The sequence below is a fragment of the Monodon monoceros genome, unplaced genomic scaffold (genome assembly GCF_005190385.1).
Source record: "Monodon monoceros isolate NGI ecotype Baffin Bay Population unplaced genomic scaffold, NGI_Narwhal_1 Super_Scaffold_21, whole genome shotgun sequence".
Classification (NCBI taxonomy): domain Eukaryota; kingdom Metazoa; phylum Chordata; class Mammalia; order Artiodactyla; family Monodontidae; genus Monodon; species Monodon monoceros.
Genome location: NW_021703778.1, coordinates 34,894,662 through 34,910,797, shown reverse-complemented (window position 1 = coordinate 34,910,797; position 16,136 = coordinate 34,894,662). Strand labels below are relative to the sequence as shown.

At 40.5% G+C, this 16,136-nt stretch overlaps 1 protein-coding gene across 1 annotated transcript in view; it reads left to right on the top strand.

Annotated features, from left to right (window-relative positions):
• The window catches only part of ADAMTSL3 (ADAMTS like 3), a 373,694-nt gene that overhangs the window by 147,527 nt on the left and 210,031 nt on the right, over positions 1–16,136 (top strand). Inside the window, 1 exon segment of the mRNA XM_029237311.1 lies at positions 9,043–9,279. Within this exon segment, the coding sequence (XP_029093144.1) occupies positions 9,043–9,279 (237 nt within the window).

The following is a 16,136-nucleotide window of genomic DNA, read 5'->3' as shown; positions in this document are numbered from 1 at the left end:
TGTGTGTGTGTGTGTGTGTGTGTGTGTGAGAGAGAGAGAGAGAGAGACTCTGCTCTAGCTAGTTCCAAAAAGGCAGCTCTTTTCAACACAAGTGTTATAAGGGTCTAGGAGTGTTGCGCCGTGCAATGTAGAGATAAAAAATATAATCTACTAAAATTGGTGCATATTAGTTGCAATGGTTAGAACTTTGGTGCGCTTGAGTGAAGATCTGATGCCCCTGAGGCTCCGAGGGTCTTGGGAGTACACATGGTCTCTAATTGATGTCCCCTCGGAAGAGTCTGCAGAAACCTTTACAACCTCCAGGCTGGTGAGAAATAGATGCTTAGGAGGTGGGAGCTAGTGGGGGAGGACAGCAGTGAAAATTTCACCGTCTTCTATTTCTCAGACTTGGTGTCCTAAGAGAGTCCGTAGAGAGATTTCATAAGAAAATGACATTAATTTCTGTGCTTGCCATTGCAAGTGCAGAGTTTCCAACAAAATTCCTTACAGGGAAATAAGGGAGCCCTGTGGCAGGTCTTTCACATCTGTAGTGTTCAGGACACCCCTCCATCTCCATGCGCCAAGTGTCTGCAGCCATGATACTCAAGCCCTACTGTAGACCATATGTGGATAAAGGCAGTCCCAGCTGCAGTGTCCATGATCTCTAAGAAGTCTGTTCCTTTACAGGAGTGATTATGTGGGTATATTCCATGGAATATAACATAGAAACGTTTCAAGGGTGTCAAGTGCCGTAAGTGGTTGTAACCACAGTGAACTCAGTGTATGAATATGGTCACATCTTGTTTTTTCTTTTTTTACATATAATTACTGGAGATGCTTCCTGCTTTATTAGTTAGGGATTTAGAATAACCCTCTCGAAATCTTCATCTCTCTTATCACCCCAAGGAGTCCAGAGAGCAGGGGTGGGCACTACTCTGCAGCCTATCTCAAGCGGAGAGAGAACTGAGTTGTCAGCCCTGCTGTTGCTCCTCCCTGTCTTCCAATGGCCTCACTGAAGATGCGCCATGCTCGTTCACTTTCCCGGGGGATGGGGTTCATCACCCACTCTTTTGAAGGAAGCTGCCTTTAGTGATTCCCAGGTCAGGCACTCTTTTGAGGGAAACTTGCTTCATGATTCAAAGATGCTCACACCTATACTTCTGGGGACCTGAGCATCCCATCTGATGGGAGCACAGGATCTCCCATTCCCATCCAAGCGATGTCACCATCAATGGCCACATAGGGAGGTGAATTGTGCTTTATGGAGAAGCAGAAGACACCGCCGGTGAGCCCCAGAGACCTGACATTCAGTCCTATTCCCGAGGTTGCTAATGCTTCTGTTCCTCCACGTGATTATTTGAAGGCTCAGGCTCTCAGCCTCCCTCCGGACCATGGAGTTTGTCACATGTGTATCAGCTTTCTAACCCCTAACCAAGATCAGTAATAATATTAATAGCAACAATAATAGCTCAGAGTTATTAAGTACTTCTTAAATGCTAGGCATTGTTCTGAGTGCCTTTTCATGAATAAATAAATTTAATCCTCATAATCCCTACAGAGTAGGTGTTATTTTTATCTCCACTTTTACGGGGAAGGAAATTTAGGTAACCTGCACAGGGTCACAGAGCTGAATTTAATCCCAGGCAGTCAGGTTCCAGGCTCCTTGGAAGTGTGCGCTCTTGATCACTCTGCTACAACATCATGCTTCTTTTTATTTATTTATTCATTCATTCATTCGTTTATTTATTTATTTTTTACATCTTTATTGGAGTATAATTGCTTTACAATGGTGTGTTAGTTTCTGCTTTATAACAAAGTGAATCAGTTATATATATACATATGTTCCCATATCTCTTCCCTCTTGCGTCTCCCTCCCTCCCACCCTCCCTATCCCACCCCTCCAGGCGGTCACAAATACATGGAATTTAAGAAAAAAAAATGTCATGAAGAACCTAGGAGTAAGACAGGAATAAAGACACAGACCTACTAGAGAACGGACTTGAGGATATGGGGAGGGGGAAGGGTAAGCTGGGTCAAAGTGAGAGAGTGGCATGGACATATATACACTACCAAACGTAAAATAGATAGCTAGTGGGAAGCAGCCGCATAGCACAGGAACATCATGCTTCTTGGAAAGAAGTGTGAAGAGGTCTCGAGCTTTGTCAGATAATGACATGACACCCAGACAGCAGCAAGGTCACTTCTAACAGCCCAGGAGCACATGAATTGCAGAGGTAATTGCAGGAACATTACACTTTCCTATACCATTATAGAAACTTCAACCCCAAGAACAGTAGGAAGGGCCTTCTGAATATGCACAGCTGGCCAGGGACAAAGGTCAGAGAAGGGCAGGGAGGGAGCTGGAGACAGAGGCAACTGAAATGATCTCCTCCATGCCCCTGGGCCTTCCGCTCCAGCAGCCCAGGAGGGATCCCCAGCACAGGGGAGGATCTGGCTTAACGACCCTGACAGCTACATTTCTGACCTCTGCCCACATCAGCGTCAGCGGAAGACAGGGGAAAAAAAGCGGAAGACAGGGAACCTGGGAAAAAAGCAGGTTCCAGGCATTCAAGGAACGATTGAAAGTTCTTTTGTTATGGAGTCTGGATGTGTTAGGGACGTGCATTCAGAGCTCATAGACAAAGAAATTCCACTCGTGGTATGTAGGAACCCATGCTTCTCGTGGCAGAGTGGGAGGCATGACCAGGAAACGAGGACCACACTTCCCTCCCTGAGAGATCAGGCATCGGTTCAGCGGCTCTCCCTGCATTCATTCTGTCAGGGGAGGTGGGACTTTGGGCTGAAGGGCCAGGGAGATTAGGGGAACAGAACATGCCTATGTGCAGTACTGGGGCTCCAGGTAACTGCCATCTTCAGACATGACCCTCTGATCAGCACTCAGCATGGGCTCTTCCAGCCAGGGCTGGGCCCCAGAGGCCTCAGGAAAGAATTATCCTTATCAGGGGTATATAGAGCAAGTGGAGAAGTTCCAAGGGCAGTCATGCATGTCAGCAAGGAGGCCTAATGCCTGAATTCACTCACTACTTGTATGTTTTTATACCAGGGTATATGAAATTAAAGGTAAAGCTGGGAGAAAGCAAAGGGAACATACTTTAAAAAATAAGTGTATCATCATTTGGTAAGAGTGTTTTTGTAGCATGAACACATTTTTTATATGGGCACAGAGGGAGGCATGGTTAATTCTGCACAGTGGGGTCCCTGGGCTCCCTGACAGCTTTCCAGAAGAGGTGACATTTGATGTGACCCTTGAAAGATCTTTTATACTCTGGATCCCATGAATGGCTAATTTCTGACAGTTTTCTCTTAGAGGATTTTTATTTTTTTCCATTGCCATTTCTTCTACTCTGGGCTAGGGCCACTTCCTCTCATATCTATGTGCAGAACTCCAGTCCATCCTGCTACCATACTGGCCCTCCTAAAATGCTACCTATTCTATCCCTTTTTAATGTTGCTCTCCTCTGTGGATCCCTGTTGCTTTTAATTCCTCTTACTTGCATTTCAGGACCTCCAAAAGACGGTAAGATTTACATCTTATTCAACTCACAAGTTTCACCCTGGCTGGACAAGGCTGTGCCTCATAGATACTGAATTTATTTTTGCTGTTTCTTTTTTGCTTATATCGTTTCTCATATCTTGTCCTATTCACATCCCATCATCCTTCAGATCCCTTCTGAAATGTTACTTATTCATGATGCATCATTTGCTTATTCTAGCTGATAGTAGCCACCTACAGTAATTTATTTTTATGCTAGAAAATTTGGCATTTGTTATGTAAGAGGATCACGAAATTTAACTCATACTATCACATGGATATGAAGATAAAATGTTCATATTTGCTTATACAGAAATGGTGTTTCTCCTGAGTCCCTACTCACTGCTTATCTAGGAGGAAAATTAAATATCTAACCCAAATTAAAGCTTGGTCTACTCCTATTATATAAATCATCTCTTAGGTAATGGTCTGTCTCTCTTAAATAAAATTACTCAGTTTCAGGGCTTCCCTGGTGGCGCAGTGGTTGAAAGTCCACCTGCCAATGCGGGGGACACAGGTTCGTGCCCCGGTCCGGGAAGATCCTACATGCCACGGAGCGGCTGGGCCCGTGAGCCATGGCCACTGAGGCTGCGCGTCCGGAGCCTGTGCTCTGCAACAGGAGAGGCCACAATAGCGAGAGGCCCGCGCAACACAAAAAATAAAAAATAAAAAATACTCAGTTTCTTAGATAATCCTCCTGTCTTGGCTTCTCTCCCTAAGTTGTCCATACAGGTTTATGTATTCTCACGGCTTTAGGGAGGAAAGGAGACCCCTGTCTTCAGAATGGTCCTCAAATGGGTGCTGGTTGTTATCTGCTGTGCTTTACTCCCTTTTCCCCTCCCTCTCCTTCTTCCCCTCCCCCTGTCTCTTCCCCTTCTCCTCCTCCTTCTTCTTTTCTATGCCTCCCAGGCTGGCTACCCACTCCTGACTGAGTCAGGTCTTCCTGATCTTTGATCTATTGTTTCCTTATTAGATTTACTCTTTCCTTATTAGCTCCATTTATTCACTTTTCAATTTAACTCTTGGATAACAATTTTATGTCCTTCATTGCAAAGTCCTCCTATAAGTCTACAAATTCCAGTAATAAATAACCCACTGTTTCAATGTATTCCATGCACATAGATGCGACATCTCCAATAAGATAACAAGCTCACTAGGTAACTGATGGATTATATTCTTCTTTTGTGTTCCTTACAGCATGTCACCTAGGCAAAACCCATAAAGTATATTTAATAAATAAGTGTTGTCTTGAACTTAACTAATATGAAGAAATGCTTCTCAGGGAAAGGAAAGCAGATGGATGTTTGGCATCCAAGATTCCTGAATGTCAACTAAACTTTAGACACAAGAATCCCTAGATTGTCTTGAGCCAGGGCATGCGACCCATCTGAACCAGACTAGACAGACGTAGTGTTGACAGTGGAACAATGCCATGTAAATGGAAGCATTTAATGTAAGTAGTCAACGTCCCCCAAGATTACTAGAAAGCAGTATCATATAATGGAATGCTTGTTTCTTTGGGAATCAATCTTGGCTGTGTCATACTCTAGTTGTATGTCTTTGGGCTAGTGACTAAGGACTTTTTGTATCACAGTTTTCTCCATTTATACAAACGAGGGTAATGATAATCCTCACCTACCTCGCTCAAAGGGTGGTAGTGAAGAGAGAATGTCAGTAATATTTCCTGGTAAACTAGAAAGCATGGGCTAGATATACGGCGGTCTTAATCAGGGATCATCATTTGTAAGGAACAGAAACCCACTCAAATTAGCTCAAGAAAAATGGGATTCACTGGATGGGTGAGTGGATATTTAGCGGAATTTAGGAATAAGCGTATCTTGAGGGCCTGGACCCGGGAATCAGAAAGTGAAGCCCAGGTTACTTACTCCTTCAGCTGAAACCCATGTTTTATTATCTGACCTTTCATGTCTAATTCGTTGCTCTTGCTGTGGGAACTGGCTCACTTTGCTTCAACATGCATCACATAAAAGAAATGGCTAGCCCAGCCCAGATTGATGTGAGTTTTCACCTCCAGCTCTTTTGTTGCAATTCTGAATTCCTGGGAGATATTGACCTGGCGTGGACCAGATGTTTGCCTCTGATAATCAGCTGTGGCCAAGGAGGCTAGGTCGCACATACAAACCTGGCCACCCCTTCACAAGGGCTCAGTTTAGGCTGGCTTCTGTTAATTAACCATAGTTGATTTTGTGAAACTTCTTTGGTTTGAGGAGTTTAAGACGTTCAAGAGTCAGACAGCTAGCACTTGTATTTCCTCAAGTGTGCAAGTGAGCCTAATGCAAGGGAAGTTGTTTTAACCCTGCTCTCTTATACTCTCTGGGTTTCAAAGAGTCAGATACAGAAGAAATTGACCCTGATTGAGGAAAGAGGAGGTGATATAATTTTGTCACTCATGATCTTCTCTATGGCTAGATGGAAGATGTCCTCATTCCAAGACAGAAATGGCATCCAGTTTTAATCTTCTGCAGTTTGATACTTTCTTCCATAGGTGTGACCTAGCTTAAGGGTTAATTTTGTGAAAACAAAGAAAAATGTGAATGTAATAGAAGATTTTGAAATGATTCACAGGAAAGTAATACAACTAATTTCAGGGGAAAGTCTACTAATTATATTTTACTTACTCCCTACCTACTTCCAAAAAGGATTTTAGGCACTTTATCAAGGCCCAAAGCATAAACACAGTAAAATACAAAAATTAAGTAGTAAAAATGGGATAAATAGAAGAAATTATATTTTAAAATTCTGGCTGATAATTTGTTAATAACTATTTGCGGAAAAATAAAGTTAGATTTCTACCTCACCCCATAGATCAAAATACATTCCAAATGTAATAAAGAGTTAAACATAATTGCTAAACTATAAAGGAACTAGAAAAATACATTTAAGTATTTATCTGTTTTCAGGGCAGGGAGGGAAAAGCATATCTCATTAGTAAAGAAGGAAACCTTAAAAGGAAATATGAATAGAGCTGACTACATAAAAATTCAAAACTTCTTGACTTCACAAAGCACCAAAAACAAGATTAAATGGGGAAAATATTTCTAATACAAATGACAAAAAGTCAATAACTTCACTATGAAATTTAATAGCTTTATCTGTTAAAAATAATAAAAACACAAACCTTCCAATAGATAAATGAAGGACAGAGAACAAGAAATTTTTGAAGAATGAATACAGAAAGCAAATATACATGAAAAGATATTAAACCTAAATAATAAGAAGGAAATGCAAATTAAAATGTTGAAATTCTATGTAACACGTATGATTGGAAAAAATTTTTAGAAAATTATAATATCCAAACTGAGAGGAGGTACTGAGAAAAGGGAACTTATATAGCCTGATGATAATAATAAGACCTTCCTGGACGGCAATGTGGTAATATTTTGAAAAGCTCATGAAACACACTCTTTTTCTCAGAAATTTCATTTCCAGATTTCATTTCCAGAAATTTGTCCTTGGGAAATAATCAAAACTTTGTGTAAAGGTTTATGTATAAGCAAAGAATCTTTGTTATTTATTCTTTTTTTGAATAGAAACTATACCCAAAGGTTTTACAATGAACATTTATTTCTTTTGCAATAAGAATAAAAATAATATATTGCCTTTCTGTATCTATTTTCTTTAATTGGGAAGTTTGTATACAATGAATTCATTCCCATTAATTGGGAAGTTTGTGCTCAACTTTGTTTTGTTTTTTTTTAATTGAACATTTATTTGAGATAATTGTAGATATACATACAGTTGTAAGAAATAATACACAGACGTCCCATGTTGCCTTTATCCAGTTTCCCGCAATGGTAAGATTTTGCAAAACTATATACAGTATCAGGACCAGGATATTGATATTGACACAGGCAAGATAAAGAATAACTCCAGGGCTTCCCTGGTGGCGTAATGGTTGAGATGCTTAAGATGTAATCATGTGAGCAAGATTGGGGGTTTGGCATTTTTCACTCAGCTTTAGTTGCTACGTGGCATGTGGGATCTTCCCGGACCAGGGCTGGAACCTGTGTCTCCTGCAATGGCAGGTGAATCCTTAACCACTGCGCCACCAGGGAAACCCTGACTATTTTAAATAACCTTTACGCTGAATTGTCTTATTGTTTTGCTTTGTTTGTTGCTGAGCTTTTAGAATTAATTGGCTTATTTGGAAAAATAAATGAAAAACAATTATTAGTATAATATAATCTAAAACAAGTGTCTTCTAATAATTTTAAGCTAACATTATTGTACTTTGGGGGTGATTTGTCCTTCTGGGGAAACTTGTAAAAATAATAAGCTCCCTTATCTAAAGTTTCAAAAGTACTTTACCCCTGTGTCTATTTGCAGCCCTGTATTGAGTAGCCATTATTTCTTGTTTATCACTTTCTAGTTTGGATTTAACTAGATTTGAAGTCATTATTAGGTACTGCTGAATGGCCATTACAGCTTTTTGGAGTTGCTTCTCAATTTTTATTCTCTATGCCTAACTTACAAGGACTCCTTCCTCTTGTCGTTTTTTTTTTTTGGAGTATATTTGCTTAAAAATGTTGTGTTAGTTTCTGCTGTACGACAAAGTGAATCAGCTATATGTATACATATATCCCTTCCCTCCTAAGCCTCCCTCCCACCCCACCCCCCATCCCACCCCTCTAGGTCATCACAGTGTGCTCAGTCTTGAAGAGTAAAGTAACATTTTTATCATCCAGCATATTGCTTTGGAAATATCTGATGAGATTGATTAGTAATTAAATAAAAAGACCCTTGAGTCATCAAGACTTGTACAAACACTTTGTCCTATTATTATGAGAACTCCTTGGGGTATTAACTTGGGATTTATTTGCTTTTGTTGTAGACAGAATTTGAAAAAGCCTCATTATCTCTTTCCATTCTAGAGCCTGTTGAATGCAGGCACTGGGTACCAGTAAAGAGCAATGGCTGGGGGTCTGAAAACAAGAGAGGAAAGGTGATGAACTAAATAACAACGACAAAAGCAATGAAACAAACACAAGTCCCCACAGAGCACAGCAGTTTGGGGCCAGTTAGTAACAATCCTTTACATTGAAATGGCCCCTAAAGGCATGGAAGATAATTAATATTTCCTATGAAGACCTTAGGTCACCTGGAGAAATAAAAAACATTCCATTTTCCCTTGTCTCAGAAAGAAGGAGGTTGTGTAATGCATTTGAAAATTTATATTCAGTATGGTTAAAATAGAGCAAAATTTGGCATTTAAGTATGGTAAACTTTAATTAACTGGAGAAAACAACCTGGGTCGAAAAATAATCAGAATAAATGAGGTGATCCCCTCCTTTATCACAGAGGTACAAGTAGAATTCCACACTACAGATTCTGTTTTGAAGGAAAAAAAAGAAAAAAGTGAAGGAATGAAGTGACTTCTGGGAGAGAAGCAATTGGGGTCTGCTCTCATGGGACTCAGATACACTTGTTCAGCCTTCCGCTGGCCCATCTCACTGGATGATGTACATGTGGCCCTTTTTCTCTGCCCCCAGGACTGCCCTCCGGATGCGGAGGACTTCAGAGCCCAGCAGTGTTCAGCCTACAATGATGTTCAGTATCAGGGGCGTTATTATGAGTGGCTTCCAGAGTACAATGATCCTGCTGCCCCGTGTGCGCTCAAGTGCCACGCACGGGGACAGAACTTGGTAGTGGAGCTGGCACCCAAGGTCTTGGATGGAACTCGTTGCAATGCTGACTCCTTGGACATGTGTATCAGCGGCATCTGTCAGGTAAGCCACACCTACTTCCTGTACCCCCTGGTTCAAGGATGTGCCACAACCACTCTCCGTAATCTTTTTCTTCTGCACTTTTGTTCACACAGATGAAATATTGTCTTTGATCATTTTAATGTAAAATTTTTTTAGGGAGTGTTACTCACCTGTAGCTTATGTTTTATTTAAAATAGTGTAAATTTTGCCCCTGTAGAATCAAAAGATTGCAATATATGACTTGTGGTGTTTCTAGATCAGTGGTTCTCCAACTTGAAAGTGCATCGGAATCACATGAAGGACTTGTTAAAGCACAGTGTTCTGGGCCCCAGTGACAGAGTGTCTGATCCAGTCGGTCTGGGGTAGGGCCTGAAAATGTGCATTTCTAACAAGTTCCCAGGAGATGCTGATGTTCCTGGCCCAGGGACCCCACTTTGAGAATCACTGCTTTGGAAGGCTAATATTGATAGGTTCTCTGACCTTTCTTATTAAAACTAATTCATTGTTTTGGGTCTTCGGGAGCAATGACTTATATATTAATTAATTAGCATGAATGTGTTCCAGCAGACTTTTTCAGAGTGGACTTTGGAGAGCTGCAGTGAGTGTGTCTGAGGTATAATCCCCCACGGCTTGTAATGGGTCTGAGGATTCAGGGGACTATGACAGGTTGCTGAGACAGTATGGGGATAGTAGGGAAAGGATAGGATTCCACCCCATTCCTTTGATCACTGGAAAAAAAAAATTGTAAACATAATGAATGCCTAGTATTCCATCTACCCTATTATGTTCATAACAAAAATGGTAGTAGCAGTAGCAAATGAACCTAACCATCTACTAAGTGTCAGACACTGCCAGGCATCTCTGACTTCATATGCTTAGATGAACCGTGGTCTTGTTCCTCAGACTAGTTTCTCCTTCCTACATCTTTTCATCTAGAAATCGGCTTCCAGTTGCTCACCACAAAACCCTGGAGTCATTCTTGATTCTTCTCTTTCAATCCACACATCTAATCCATTGTCAAGTCCTGTCAGTTCTACCTCCAAAGCCTCTTTTGAATCCACCATTTCTATCTCCACTGATTTCCTTCCTAGTCTAAGCCCCGCATTACCTCTGACCTAAACTACAATAGCCTCCTGTCCTGATCTCCCAGCTTCCAACACTGTCCCCATTTGATTCATTCTCCACACAGCAGCCAAACTGATTGTCTTAAAGCCTAAATTAGTTTTTAACTCCTCCCACCAAAATCCCTAAATGGCTTGTCGTTGCATTGATGATGACATCCAGGATCCTTGCTTACCTTTCCAGGCTCTTCCTGAACTCTTCTCTCCCCTTCCCCACCTTTTTAAAAAAGGACTTAAAGCTTTTTAGGTTCAGAGCAAAACTGAGTGGAAGGTACTGATGTTTCACATATACCCCCTGCCCGCACACATGCAGAGCCTCCACCATTTTCAACACTCCCCCACCAGAGTGGTACCTTTATTACAAACGATGAACCTACGTTGATGCATCATAGTCACCCGAAGCCCATAGTTTCCATTAGGGTCCACTCTTGGAGTTGGATATTCCATGGGTCTGGACAAAAGTATAATGACATGTATCTGTCATTGTGGTATCATACAGAGTATGTTCACTCCCCTAAAAATCCTCTGTGCTCTGCCTACTCATCCCTCCCACTCTTAACCCCTGGTAACCACTGATCATTTAACTTCCTCCATAGTTTTGTCTTTTCCAGAATGTCATATAGTTGGAATCATACAGTGTAGGCTTTTCAGATTGGATTCTTTCACTTAGTAATATGCATCTAAATTTTCTCTCTGTCTCTTTATCACTTGATGGCTCATTTCTTTTTAGTGCTGATTAATATTCCATTGTCAGGATGGGCCACATTTTATTTATTCATTCACCTACTGAAAGACATCTTGGTTGCTTCCAAGTTTCGGCAATTATGAATAAAGCTGCTATAAACATCATGTGCAGGTTTTTGTATGGACACAACTTTTCAGTACATTTGGGTAAATACCAAGGAGTGTGATTGCTGTATCATGGTAAGAGTATGTTTATTTTTGTAAGAGAGTCTCAAACTGTCTTCCAAAGTGACTGCATTTTGCACTCCTACCAGCAATGAGTAAGAGTACTGTCATTCCACATCACCTCCAGCATTTGGTGGTGTCATTGCTCCAGATTTTGGTCATTTTAATACGTGTGTAGGGGTATCATATTGTTGTTTTAATTTGCAATTCCCTAATGACATGTAATGTTGAGCATCTTTTCACATGCTTATTTATCACCTATATATCTTCTTTGATGTGGTGTCTGTTCAGGTCTTTTGCCCATTTTTTAATTGGGTTGCTTATTTTCTTATTGTTTAGAGTGATTTATATATTTTGGATAACCGTCCTTTATCAGATGTGTCTTTTGCAAATATTTTCTCCCAGTGTGACTGGTCTTCTTGTTCTCTTGACAGTGTCTTTTACAGACCAGAGGCTTTTGATTTTATTTTATTTTCATTTAGTTTTTTAAGATTTTTTTTTTGATGTGGACCATTTTTAAAGTCTTTATTGAATTTGTTACAATATTACTTCTGTTTCATGTTTGGGTTTTTTGGCTGCGAGGCGTGTGAGGTCTTAGCTCCCCAAACCCGTGGGAATCGAACCCGCACCCCCTGCATTGGAAGGCGAAGTCTTAACCACTGGACCACCAGGAAAGTCCTGAGGCTTTTGATTTTAATGAAGTCCAGCTTATCAGTAATTTCTTCCAGTGATCATGCTTTTGGTGTTATATCTAAAAAGTCATCACCATAGCCAAGGTCACCTAGGTTTTCTTCTAGGTTACCTTCTAGGAGTTTTATAGTTTTGTGTTTTACATTTAGGTCTATGATCCATTTTGAGTTAGTTTTTGTGAAGGATGTAAGTCTGTGTCTAGATTCATTTTTTTGCATGTGGATGTGCAGTTGTTCTAGCACTATTCATTGAAGAGACTATTTTTTCCATTGTATTGCCTTTGCTCCTTTGTCAAAGATCATTTGATTGTATTCATGTCAGTTGATTTCTGTGCTCTCTATTCTGTTCCATTGATCTATTTGTCTACTCTTTTTCCAATACCATACCATCTTGATTACTTTGGCTTTATTCATAAGCCTTGAAGTTGGGCAGTGTTAGTCCTCTGACACTGTTCTTCTCCTTCAGTATTGTGTTGACTGTTCTGGGTCTTTTCCCTCTTTATGTAAACTTTAGAATCAGTTCGTTAATATCCACAAAATAACTTTGTGGAATCAAGTTGGAAAGAGCTAACATCTTGATAATATTGAATCTTCCTATCCACAAAAAAGGAATATCTCTCCATTTATTTAGTTCTTCTCAATGTTTTCCACCTGCTGGATCTATCCTCTTTCTGATAGAGGGGTGTTGAAGTCTCCAGCTATAGTAGTGGATTCATCTACTTTTCCTTGCAGTTCTTTAGGTTTTTGCCTCGTGTGTTCTGGCATTCCATTGTTAGGCGTATGCACATTAAGAATGTTATGTTTTCTTGGAGTATTGACACCTTTATCATTACATAAATGCCCTTGATAACTCCCCTTGCTCTGAAGTCTGCTCTGTCTGAAATTAATATACCTACCCCTGCTTTATTTTTATTAATGTTAGCATACTGTGTGTTTCTCCATCCCTTTACTTTTAATTTATAGATGCTTTTATATTTAAAGTGGGTTTCCTCAGACAACAGGTAGTTGGACCTTGTTTTGTGATCTCCTATGACATTCTCGGTCTTTTGAATTGGTACATTTAGACTCACTGCCATACCCCAGTACCCTGACAACGTCTGGCCCCATCAAAGGTCCTCACTTAAAAACTGGTTGAATAAATGAGTCTTATCTACTCGCAGATGCAGAGGCTTTTCATAACTCTTGGTCGTTCTTTCATTTCTCTCTCAGCCTCCAATCCTGAATTTTCTAGTTCAAGCTTGATATCCATTCTGGGAGATTCCGCAAATTCCTCCAATACACCGTCGGAATTCCTCCAATCCCCACCCCTTCTCAAATGAACTAGTATTGTCCTTCCCAGATCCACTGGTTATTCTAACTGCTATTTCTATTCATTTCTGCTTATGACACCACAATTCTCAGTGTTACCTTCCTGAATTCATATTGTAGTCACCGAGTGTATTTGCTTGCATGTCCTCTATCCCGGTACCTCTATCAAATCTCTCACATTTTACTCTTCTTTCCTCTCTCACTTTCACCTTTCTACCCCAAGACTAAACTAGTCAGTCTCCCTTGGTAGCCTAACCAATCTCTCTTCCTTTCTTTCCTACTCTTAAACCATCTTATTTGATGTTTGCTGTTGCTTAATCTTCCCGAAGGTCAGAGTTTACTACTTCATTTTTCTATCTCATATGCTGTCAATGGTTTCCCTTTGTAACCACCAGTTAACTTTTGAGCTCTTCCACTAAATGATAATAATAGCTATTATTTGTCAGTGGAATTATGCTTTTTTGTCTTCCAAGTTTTTGACAATGAGTGTGTATTGCTTTTATAATGAAAAATAATTGTTACCGACAAACAGTTTAATCTGGGCTAAGGAACAGCAGTGATCAAGGTAATGTTTTGACACTGAGGTTTTGAAAAGTTGAGTAGAAGTTACATATATCAAGATGAGGAAGAGAATCCCAAGCACAAGGAATAACGCTGGTGAAGAGATGTGATAGTAGGTGTGTTTAAACATCTTTGACTCATTCTGTAGAGCTGAGGTGAAAAATACCTGTGGGATAATGCTTGAAATTGAGGCAACAGATGTAGGTGGAAACCAATCATGAACTTACTCTGATAGTTATAAGAGGAGAGGAAACATTGAAGAATTTTATAAGAAATAGCTGAGTTGGGATTGTTTTTAGAAAGATCACTCAAGTGGCAATGTGGCAGATTATTTGGGGAAGACAGGGTTGGAGCAGATAATAATAGGTCAAGTTGGGATAACAAGGTTTTAAAGTAAGGTGGAGGTAGGGTGACTGAAGAAGGGGAGACAAATTCTACAGATTAAAGAAGCAGATCTCTTAGGGCTGGATGTTTGATTTGATGTGGGAAAAAAAGAGAGAGAGAAGTTGAGAATGATGTCTGGATTTCTGACATAATAACTAAGTAGATGATGAAGCCCTTCACCAAGACAGAAAATACTGAGTGAGGACCACGTATGTGGGGAGAAGATGGTGAGCCTGCTGTACCTGTGGATATCCAAGTTGATACATGGATCTAGAGCTTAGGAGAGAATTCTAGATGAGGAACATAGATCTGGGGGTCGTCCCATGGTTAAAGCTAATGTGTGTCCTTAGGGACTGCGTGAGAAGGGCAGATTCCCAAGGACAGAGTTCTGGCCCCATCATTTCAGGGGCAAGCACTGGAAGAGGTACACATGATGGAGACTACACAAAACAGTCTTCTGTTGAATAGAAAACTGGGAGAAAACAAGATATGGGTGGGTGAGTGTTTAAGAAGGAAGTTCGCAGTGCCAAATACTTCAGAGAAGTCAAGAGGGAAAAGAACTGAAATATGCCTGCTTCATTTCGACCAAACAGAGATCATTGGTGACTTCAGCTTAAGCAGTCTCAGTGACATGGTTGGAGTGAACACTGCTTGGTGCAGGATGTATTAGTTTCCTGTGACTGCTTACTGTCTCTGAGCTTTGGTCTCTTCAGTCTGTATAAAGGAGATGTTACTCTCCTTATAGGTCCTATTTTAAATTTGTTCTTTCATTAATCAACTATACTCCAATATAAAATAAAAAGTTAAAAAAAAAAGAAATGGTGTGGATATTGACTCTTTATCTTATGAGGTGTGGAGGTCTCAAGAACCTGTTACATTGATAATTACAGAATTGCCTGGAAAAATAAAAAGTATCCTCAAATAAGGATAATCTGAAAGGATGAAAAGATACCCATGGAGTACAGTTCATCATCCTTATTACCAAACTGTTGATGATCTAATATTGCCCAGTTTTGCTGAACATGTAAACCCAGCTCATCACTGAGACACTGTCGTGCGGCCTTTCCTTTAAGGCTCTCAATGCAGCAGGAAGGGTCTGAGGACAAGAGAGGCAGACATGAACTAAAGGTACCACTGGAAAGAAAGTAATTTTGAATCATGCTGAAAACTCACGTGTAGCCTGTAAACCATTAAACAAAGTTATGATAAATACAGACACAAAAATCCTCAACAAAACACTAGCAAACTAGAATCCAGCAACACATTAAAAGGATCATACATCATGATCAAGTGGAATTTATCCCAGGGATGCAAGGATTCTTCAATATACACAATCAGCGTGATACACCATATTAACAAACTGAAGAATAAAAACCAAACGATCATCTCAGTAGATGCAGAAAAAGCTTTTGACAAAATTCACCCATTTATGATAAAAACTCTCCAGAAAGTGGGCATAGAGGGAACCTACCTCGACATAATAAAGGCCATATACAACACACCCACAGCAAACATCATTCTCAATGGTGAAAAACTGAAACCAGGGCTTCCCTGGTGGCGCAGTGGTTGAGAGTCCGCCTGCCGATGCAGGGGATGTGGGTTCGCGCCCCGGTCCGGGAAGATCCCACATGCCGCGGAGCGGCTGGGCCCGTGAGCCATGGCCACGGAGCCTGCGCTTCCGGAGCCTGTGCTCCGCAACGGGAGAGGCCACAACAGTGAGAGGCCTGCGTACCGCAAAAAAAAAAAAAAAAAAACTGAAACCATTTCCTCTAAGATCAGGAACAAGACAAGGATGTCCACTCTAGCCACTCTCATTCAACATAGTTTTGGAAGTCCTAGCCACGGCGATCACAGAAGAAAAAGAAATAAAAGGAATGGAAATTGGAAAAGAAGAAGTAAAACAGTC